Raw genomic sequence first — 10,266 nt, 5'->3', positions numbered from 1 at the left:
GAATTCTGGACCTCAGGCTATTTTGCCTGCAACACTGCCCTAATTTCTCCTGCTCATGCCTCTCCCTCAGGCATGTCTCCTAAAATCATGGATGGAAATGCTCCATGCCTGCTGCAACCGTGCCCCTGGCCAAACTTCGAGGCTCAGAAAGAATATATGATCTGACTTAAACTCACAATCATGAGCCCAAACCAAATCTTCTGGTTCCAAATCTCATACTATACTGTTTTCAGATGGGGTTGCCCAAGAACACTGCTTCCCACAGTAAGAAGACTATTGTGCCACCATTCTGAAGGCAATAAAGGCCTTGTCTTTAGCAGACTAGTGTGATGAGCTGCATGTCATGCCTTCTGAGTGTGAATCAGAAGACAGCATACCATGGCACAGGCATGGCAGTGTTGTCCTGTTTCACAGATGAAGAAACAGTATCTGAAGGAGATGGAACTTGGCCAAGGTCACATAGCCAGGAAGTGGCAGAGCTGGGATTCCATCCCACTGGGGACAGGGGTGTAGAAGGGCAGGAACTCCTTCTAGAGATCAAAGAGGTAGCATCATCGTCTGGTGGAGGTGCCAGAGTAGAGGCAGTGCTGGGAAGGGCCTAAGGTCCAGAACAAATACATACAGTGGCCTTATCTATGAGGCAAAGTGCAGACTGGATAATTGGGACTGAAGGAGGTGGAGAGGGCATCTCCTGATAGGAAAGGCCTCCTGGAGACTGTGGAAATGATATGAGACTCACAGCTGTAGCCAGAACAGTGGCTCAACTTTCAGATTGACTCTCCACCCAGATGTCTACCCCTTCCAGCTCAGTTCCAGGAAGCTCCGTGACCTCTGGACTAAGTGTCCAATGCAAACAAATACAGTGAGCAAAGCCAGCACCTCCAGTCTGACCTGGAGTCCTCTACCTCATTCAACTTCCTGCCACTTTGGAGTAGGAACAAGGGGAAAATCTGGATGCTGAAGAATAGGGGAGACAGATGAACAAGTCACCAGCAGACTTTTTTAAGCCCTGGATCTCTTAGTCTCTGCCCTTTGCTTCGGGCACCTGGCTTTTTACCACCCTGGACCTTTTTTCAGGTCTATGGAAGGGGTCAGCAGGAATTAAGGAAATGAGACCTTCCATAAGCCAAGGACAGGCTAGTTGGAAGGACCTGGTGGGGGGGGGGGAGTCTCATCCATATTTCTTGTGGTGTTTGGAGGCCTCTACCACACCCTCACCACCACGGTCTGCAACCTCTATTTGAAACTCTTATGATGGGTTCCCTCACCACCCTAATCTAAAAGGACATTTTATGACAGCTCTATTAGAAATGTCCAGAATTGAATAGATGTTGCTTCACAGATATTGCTCTATCCTTCTTGACCACTGGCAGATAATTCAAGCCATCCACTTACAAGGTATCCATTATATCTCCTTCAGTCAGTAGAATGGCACTCAGACATTCAAGTCAGAAACTTGTGTACCCAAACAGATTTCTTTTTCTGCTCACTATTTCACACTCAACCAATTCCTAAGCTCTGTCAATTATACATTATGGATGTTTCTCAAATGTATCTAGTTTCTTGATCTAATTTCTTTTACCCTGATTCTGGCCACCATCATCTGTCATTTAGATGGTAGTAATCATAATGAAAAGTCTCAGGTACTCTTCCTCTATCGTTCACCAATGGTAGGATCTAACATATCAGAGTACAAGTATCAAAACCTGCAAGCTGACATCAAAACAATACAATATGGATTCTACTTGCATTTAACCATTACTTACCTGAACTCCTTTTTTCTTGGTGTTTAGTTCTATGAAATGCTATTGCAGTGACAGGTTTGTCTAATCATCACAATAAAGGCACAGAACTATTCCATCACCCACAATGAAACTTTCTTGTTTGTCATCTTTATATTCTCCCTGAAGCCCTATTCCCTGCCAACTGCTGATATGGTCTCCCTTATTTAATTTTGCCATTTCAAGAATATTATATGAAAAGAATAATACGGTCTGTAAGCTTCCAAGTTTATATTGATTTTACTTAACATAATGTCCTTGAAATTCATCCAAGTTACTATATTAATTGCTTCTTTTTTTCCTGTGAATTTTCCATGGTTTATTTATTCATTTGCTTGTTGAAGGATAACTGGGTAATTTCCAGGGTCTTTTTTTTATTTGCTATTAAAAATGAAGTTTCCAAAAGGTGTTATTTACACATAATTATTTTTTCAACTTAGGAAGGAAATTCTGATACATGTCATAACATGGATGAACCTTGAAGGCATTAAGCTAAGTGAAATCATTCAGTCACAAAAAGACAAATCCTGTATGATTCCACTTATAAAAGACATCTAGAGTAGTCAAGCTCATAGAGACAAAAATAAAACAGCAGTTACTAAGGGTTGGGGCTGACCTTGGGGTTGAAAATAGGGAATTACTGTTTAATAGGTACAGAGTTTCAGTTTGGGATAATGAAAAAGTTCTGGAGATGGTAGTGGTAAAGGTTGCACAATAATGTGAATGTACTTAATGCTACCAAATTGTACACCTAATAATGATCAAAATGGTAAAATTTATGTTGTTTATATTTACCAGAATAAAAACTAGAAAAGTGAAGTAAATGGATAGAATATAACATCATGGAATATAAGAAATATTAAAGAAAATAAAGTTAAGAGGATAGAGAGCAGGACCACTTAAAGTAGTCAACACAGGTTTCTCTGAGGCAAGAACATTTCAATAAAAGAGAAAGAGCCAGCCAGTGACATGACAGAGAGGACATTCAGGCTGGGTGAAGACCAACTCCAGAGCCTGAGACAGGAGTGGTCGTGGTGTGTCCAAGGCAGCAGGGTGCTTGCTGTGCCTTCATGGATGAGTGTCTGTGCACATCTGCATGTGTGTGTGTATGGTTAATATGCACAAGCATGAGTGTATTCATAGGCATCTTTATGTTTCTCTGTTGAAGACATGAATCTTGACACAATTAACCATGTGAACCAACTCATGTTGGCCCAGAAATGAGAACTGTCAAAATGCTGACAATTTGAAGTGGGAATTGTGCAGTATCAAAGAAAACTGCCACCCAGCACTGTACCAGAAGCCCCTGGGAAATCCTCCTAAGAAGAATTATTTATTAATCTGGGGTTGAAGGCCAGGCAGACCCATGTTGTCCCTGTCCACCAGGCTGATTGGACCTTGCATTACCAAGCCCAGCCTCCTCCCTTACGCTAAGGCATCTGCCAGCACCCTGCTGGAGGGCCAGTTTCCTTGTGACTATATCCCTGATCTGCAGAAGCCCTGGTGAGTACTTTGGCAAATGGATCTGGGTCCTGGGTCATATAGTTAGGGCTTTGACTTGATCTTGGAGGCCTAGAAGAGACTTTCTGGAGTGGGGGGGAGGTAGGGAGAGGGCAAGTAGAAGCCATGCTGGCGTGTCTCTTTCTCTGCTTATGCTGGTGCATATGGGACTTTCCCGGATTCACCTGGACATTTGCAAATGAGATTGTACCTTTGTTTTCAAAGAGAGCCAAGAGGGACTAGACCCTGGATCCTGGGCTGCTGAGGTTTCCTAGGGGAGGGACATCTAGAAAAAAACTTTGAAGATCAGATGAAATGTTAGGACTGAACAATGAGAAAGGTATTCAAGGAATATTGCCAGTGACCTTGACATATAGGACACACAAAATACCTGTCAGGAAATAGAGAGGGATCTAGCAACCTGTCTGGGCTAAGAGAGTGAGAAATTTCCAGAGAAAATTCTCCCCCCGGCAAGTCTTTCTGCAGTGAGAAATAAACATCAAGAGAAAGCAAACTCAAGTTAATTGTGGCTGGGTTAGTAACTAGTAGTGACTCTTCCTCTCTGGATCATTAGCTTGCAGCTCATTGCCTGCCACTGAGTAGATGTTGGTTATCTGGCACTGAGGGCAAAGGACTGTCCAGATATAAGGATGGGATGCAGGTGGCAGTTGGGCCCAAGTGGGAGAAGTACAAGAGCGAGCTAGGTCTCCATTCATTATTACTCCCTAAGCCAGCAGGCATGAGTCTCTGGCCATGGGTATGCCTATTTGTTCTTGCAAAAGACACAGAGGACATAATCAGAGATTTCTGCAGTAACACCAGAGGACAGGCACTGGTGACTCCTTCCTCTCAACAATCCAATTATTTATGTCTACCTTTGTTGAAGTATTAATTAACCAGTGTCATTGAAGAATTTATTAATACATTTCCAAATTCCCAGTTTGGAGGCCAGGAATGGATTATCCATCCCTACATCACGTGTGCCCAGTATAGGTTATAGGTTCAATAAATATGTGTAGATAAACAGAACAAGATGAAATAATCTTCCTTGACTTTTCTCACACCAGGGTGAGGACCATGTCGCTATTTATACCACTTCCTTTTCTCCTCATGATTGTGGTGACAGCATCTTGTGTAGACCCAAAAACAGAGAACTGTGAGAATATCCAGAAGACCTGCCCAGTGATTGCCTGTGGTCCTCCAGGCATCAACGGCTTCCCAGGCAAAGATGGGCGTGATGGTGCCAAGGGAGAAAAGGGAGAACCAGGTACAGTTTGGGCGGTTCTTTCTCTGTGACTCTTTATCTCCCAAAGGAAAATGCCTGGATTGCGAGGAGGGTAATGTATTCATGCCACTTGTATTACTCTCAACTACATATTATCATTTGAAACAGAGATACGGCTCTGACTCTGGCATCCCAGACTCTCACACAGGAACTGCTGACACTTGGAGGTCCTGCGGGCTCAGGGAGTTGACCCTCAAGGCAGACCATCCCATGGGACAAAGGAGGCTTTTCTTCTATGGTCCGTACAAACAACAGCTCAGAAAAGTTAGCCCTAGCTCAGGATCTCCTTTCCCCTGGGAAGGGATTGGGCATCATGTTTTTTGGAGAAATAGAGGAGGAACACAAATATTGAGTCATGTTTCCTTTTTCCTCCAACAGGTCAAGGACTCAGAGGCTTGCAGGGCCCTCCTGGAAAGATGGGGCCTCAAGGACTGCCAGGGACCCCTGGGATAACAGGACCAATAGGCCGAAAAGGAGACCCTGGAGAAAATATGGGTAAGCAGTTTAGTTTAGCAAGGTCCAGGCTGAAGTCCCCTGGGGTCTGTGGACTCGAGTATCATGTGGGCCATGCCCCTTCTGCTGCTTCCTGGGGAGATGCCCAACTCTGCTTTCTGACTAAGCAGCCTCCAGCTTCTCTAGGTTACTTAGAGCCTCAGGGATTCCTATCAATTCCTGAATACAGAGTCATAAACCATTCAGAGCCAAACCCTCGCCAGATGCCTGCTGGAGGATCTGAGCCCTGGCTTCATCCTTCAGCTGAAACAATTTGGTCCAAAAGGGAGAATATATGTGTTGGGCTTATTATGCCTATTTTCACAAGAGTGGTCGATACATGGTATGTCAATTATCTCTTACTTCATGAGAAACAAAACACAGCCATTTATTTAAATCAAAATTCTGTGAATAAAGTAATTTCTTTGCTGGTCTCAGCTGGACTCACTCATATGTCAACTGATGGTCAATGGTCTCACTTACATGTTGGCTGCTGTCCTCCCGTCAGCTGGAGTGATGAAGGTGACTGAGCCACGGGTCTCTCATCCTCCAGTCGACTTACCTGGCCTTAATCACATACAGGTGATTACAGGATTCACAAGAAAAGGAAAAGCGGAAGTTTTAAGGCCTTCTCAAGGCTTAGGATACATACACTATTGCTTCCGCCACATTGTATTGATCAACATAAGTCACAAGGCCAGCTCAGATTCAAGGAGTGGGGAATAGACTCCATTTCCTAAAAGAAACTGTATCGTATCGAGGTCATTTTTGCCGTCTGCTACACATAGCTTGTCTCATGCCCTCCCCCATGGGTGATGGACAACTCAGAAATTCTAGTTTACTGATCAATAGGACAAACTCAGGGAAAAACAAACAACAAAATGAAGAAAAACAAAACATCCGCAAAGATGAAACTTCATAGACTTTATAGTTAATATTCACCAGCTCATAATAATTCCTCAATTAGTTTATTCCACAATTGTGTCCCTGATAGAGCTATTTGTTTGGAGAAATAAAATAATTAGTGACTAGCTTGGCATGTGGAGTGCTATAATGCTATTAACAGATCAACAGGGAGTGTATGTATGTGCATGTGTGTGTGGGGATGTATGTGTCTATAAAGTGTCTTTACATACGTTCAACAGATGAAGAGTCATGGGAAATAAAGACAATTTTCCTTCTTTTTCTTGTTGATATTTTTCATTTTTCTTCAAAGAGCAAATATCAATATAAAATAAACTTTTAATTAATTTTTTAGTTTGAAAAAGTACCCTACCCCCTTATAGTTCTAAGATAACTTCTTAACAACACTCTTTCACTTTGTTTTAATTTTCTAGGTGACTATATTAGCCTGGCTACTTCAGAAAGAGCAACTCTGCGATCTGAACTGAACCAGATCAAAAACTGTAAGCCTTCTCTCTTTTCAGGCAGCTTGAAGTTTGGTAAAGTGAAAGACAACATTTATTGAATATGTTTAATTTTCTAGTACCTGGATAGGTGTCTATTCATATTCTGATTTCATGAAATCCTCACAACAACTTTTGGTAGAAATGGAGGCAAAAGAAAAGTACATAATTTACTCAAAAGCATAGAACTAATGAGTAGCAGAGAAACTTATAAACTGAAGTCAGTCTGATCCCAGAGAGGACCACCCAGGTGGCTCAGTGGTAAACATTCCACCTGCCAATGCAGGAGATGTAGGAGACGCAGGTTTGATCCCTGGGTTGGGAAGATTGCCTGGAGTAGGAAATGGCAACCCACTTCAGTATTCTTGCCTGGAAAATTCCATGGACAAAGGAGCCTGGCAGGTTGCAATCCATGAGGCCTCAAAGAGTCAGACACAACTGACCAAATGAGCATCCATGTATGCTAATACCAGAGACCCTGATTCCGTTTCTTTATATTATGGCGTACGGTGTACACACAGGTCACTGAAAATGGGACCTACACCTCTTTCCCTTTGTTATGTTGGTGCTGAGAACTGGCAATGGGGCTTAACCTGTTACTTGCCCTGGGACAAATATTCTAAGAAATTTACATTTATTTATGTTAATATTGGGGTAAAACTTAGAATTCCGAATTATGTGTATTCTAGAATATGGTCCCCTGGTAGGCTACAGTCCATGGGGTTGCTAAGAGTCAGACATGACTGAGCGACTTCACTTTCACTTTTCCCTTTCATGCACTGGAGAAGGAAACGGCAACCCACTCCAGCACTCTTGCCTGGAAAATCCCATGGATGGAGAAGCCTGGTAGGCTACAGTCCATGGGGTCGCTAAGAGTCGGACACGACTGAGCAACTTCACTTTCACTTTTCCCTTTCATGCACTGGAGAAGGAAATGGCAACCCACTCCAGTATTCTTGCCTGGAGAATCCTTGGGACGGCAGAGCCTGGTGGGCTGCCATCAATGGGGTCGCACAGAGTCGGACACGACTGAAGTGACTTAGCAGCAGCAGAATATGGTCCAAAGAGACAAAGGCCTTTGTTCCAGTCCGTCTGTTCAGATTAGGTCTGCTAGATTTAACCCAAAAAAAAGGTTACTGAGTTAAATCTGAATTTAAGGTAAACAACAGCAATTTTTTTTTTTTGGTATAAGTATGTCCTAAAAACTGCATATGAAATCGTTATAGTAAAATAAAAAAAATCCACTGCTTTTCTATAATTCAAATGTAACTGGACATACCATATTTTATGTGGCATCTCTACTATAGAAACTTTCATCCAGAAAAATATCTTGGGCTGGACTTAGAGACAAATCGTGTCACCTATATTTTCCCATTTTAGGGCTAATCTTCTCTCTGGGCAAAAGAGTTGGACAGAAGGTATTTTTTACCAATGGTAAAAAGATGGCTTTTAATGAAGTGAAGACTCTATGCGCACAGTTCCAGGGCCGTGTGGCCACCCCTATGAATGCTGAAGAAAACAGGGCCCTCAAGGATTTAGTCACTGCAGAGGCCTTCCTGGGCATCACAGATCAGGAGACTGAAGGCCAATTTGTGGATCTGACAGGAAGGAGGGTGACCTACCAAAACTGGAATGACGGCGAGCCTAACAATGCTGATCCTGGGGAGCACTGTGTGACACTTCTGTTGGATGGCACATGGAATGACATCACTTGTTCGGCCTCCTTTTTGACTGTCTGTGAGTTCTCTATCTGAGGGAGCGTGAGCCTCAAGTCCTCCTGTCCCTTTACTCATCTCATGGGCCCACAACCCGGTTTGGAAGATAAATCTATGTCAGTTTCACACACCAAGTACTGAGTTGCTCTTCTGTGCGGAAACAGAGACAATGAGAAGAATGGATTGAGAATGATGAGATGTGAAAGTGAAAAGTGAGAAGAGACTTATAGCGGTATAAGAGTTTCTGGTTCAGACCCAATCACTAATAATAATCACTTCAGTAACAACAAAATAATAGTAGTAATAGTAGCAACATCAGTAATAGTGGTAGTACTAATAACATATTTTAAAATGTTTACTATGAGTCAGACATTACATGTAAGATTATACATTAATTATCTAATTTAATTAGGCTGTTCATTTTTGTTTGAGAGTTATCTAAGGTAAAAAAAATAAAATGGATTTATTTTTATATTACTCTAAACACCTGTGTTCTATTGAACCTTGCTTTCTCCTTGGGTTGAGGGCTAACCTTAATGACATCTTTCCAGTCTAGTTTCCATAGCTTTTCTGTCAGTCTCAGGTATTATCTATTTTGTTGCTTTCTTTCTAAACTATATTTTATTTTCCTTTTAAGGAACTGCTATACTATGTAAATAATATAAATATCAAATGAATGGATTAATGAATTCTCACATATATATACACCCATATAACCACCTTCCAAATTAAGATACAGAACATTTCTAGCATCTTAAAAGCCCCTTCATAACCCCTTCTAGTTGACATCCCCTAAGGTAAATACTATCCTGAGCTCTATTACCATACTTTAATTTTGTGTATGATATTTCATATAGATGGAATGAAGTGTATAAACTTCAGATAGATGGAATCATACTATATACATACGGTTTTATGTCTTGTTTTTCATTCAAAATTAAGTCTGTGAGATTCATTCATGTTGTTAACATATAGCAGGAGATTTTTCATTTTCACTGTCATGTAGGATTCCAGTATATGAATATATCTCAGTGTATTCATTATATTGCTAATGGACAATTGGACTGCTTCCAGTTTCTGACTGTCAGGAGAAAAACCTGATGAATATTTCTGTACTTGTCTTTTGGTAGATATGCATTAGTTTCTCTTGGCTATCTAACAAGAAGTAGAACTGGTGGATCATGGATGTGTGTAAGTGTGCATGTGTGTAAGTAACTTCAGTAGATCCTGCCAGTTTTCCAAAATGATCATATGAATTTACACTCCCACCAATGTGTGTCAGTTCTGGTTGCCCTGCATACTTGTAAAAGAGTTAACATTTTTAGTCCTTTTAACTTTGGCCATTTCTGTGGGTTTTTAATTTCAGATTTGATTTCCTTAAGATTTAGATCTATTTATGATTTCTATGTCTCTTGGGCAGTTTTGGGAAATTGTGCTTTTTCAGTGAATTTGTGCATTTCATCTGAATTGCTGACTGTGTAGGCATAACATTGTTCCACACATCTCCCTATTTGTTTTCAAAGTAAGTAGGATCTGCAGTGATGTCTCCATTGTATTTTTCATGGTTACTTGTACTTCCTTTTTTTCTTAGTAAGTCTTGATGAGGGGTAATTTGTTAATTTTATTAATATTTTTCAAAAGCTACATTTTTTGGTATTGCTTTTCTCTATTAACCTCTATGATCAATTTCCTTCATATTTATTCATAGCTTTACATTTCCTGTGATCTGTCCTCATATCAAATATGTTCTTCTCTTTTCTAAATTCATTTAGTTAACATTGACAATTTTCTAAGTTTCTTCTTTTCTAATATAGTCATTTAAAGTTATAAATTTTCATCTAAAGATTGTTTTAGCTGTATTCCATGGGTTTTGATATACAGCTTTTGTTACATCATTCAATTAAACGTACTTTATCATTTTCATTGTAATTTCTTCCTTGACTCATGGCTTATTTATAAATTGATTTAAAAGTGTGCTGTTTAATTCCAAGATACTTGATTGTTTTATAAAGTTACCTTCATGTAAATGATTTACAGTTTTATTCCACTGTGGCCAGGAACATACTTTGCATAAATTCAGTCTTTTC

The 10,266-nt window shown here is 40.8% G+C and overlaps 1 protein-coding gene across 1 annotated transcript; it reads left to right on the top strand.

Annotated features, from left to right (window-relative positions):
* Positions 1-4,358: 4,358 nt before the first annotated feature.
* Positions 4,359-8,218, top strand: MBL2 (mannose binding lectin 2). Its single transcript, XM_081531783.1, has 4 exons — positions 4,359-4,548; positions 4,945-5,061; positions 6,396-6,464; positions 7,845-8,218. Exons 1-4 carry the CDS (start codon positions 4,359-4,361, stop codon positions 8,216-8,218), a joined length of 750 nt encoding a protein of 249 aa, XP_081387909.1.
* The last annotated feature ends 2,048 nt before the right edge of the window (positions 8,219-10,266 follow it).

Source organism: Giraffa tippelskirchi, chromosome 2 (genome assembly GCF_054371585.1).
Source record: "Giraffa tippelskirchi isolate mGirTip1 chromosome 2, T2T-mGirTip1v1.2.pri, whole genome shotgun sequence".
In the NCBI taxonomy this organism is placed as follows: Eukaryota; Metazoa; Chordata; class Mammalia; order Artiodactyla; family Giraffidae; genus Giraffa; species Giraffa tippelskirchi.
This window is presented reverse-complemented; position numbering and strand designations above follow the sequence as displayed.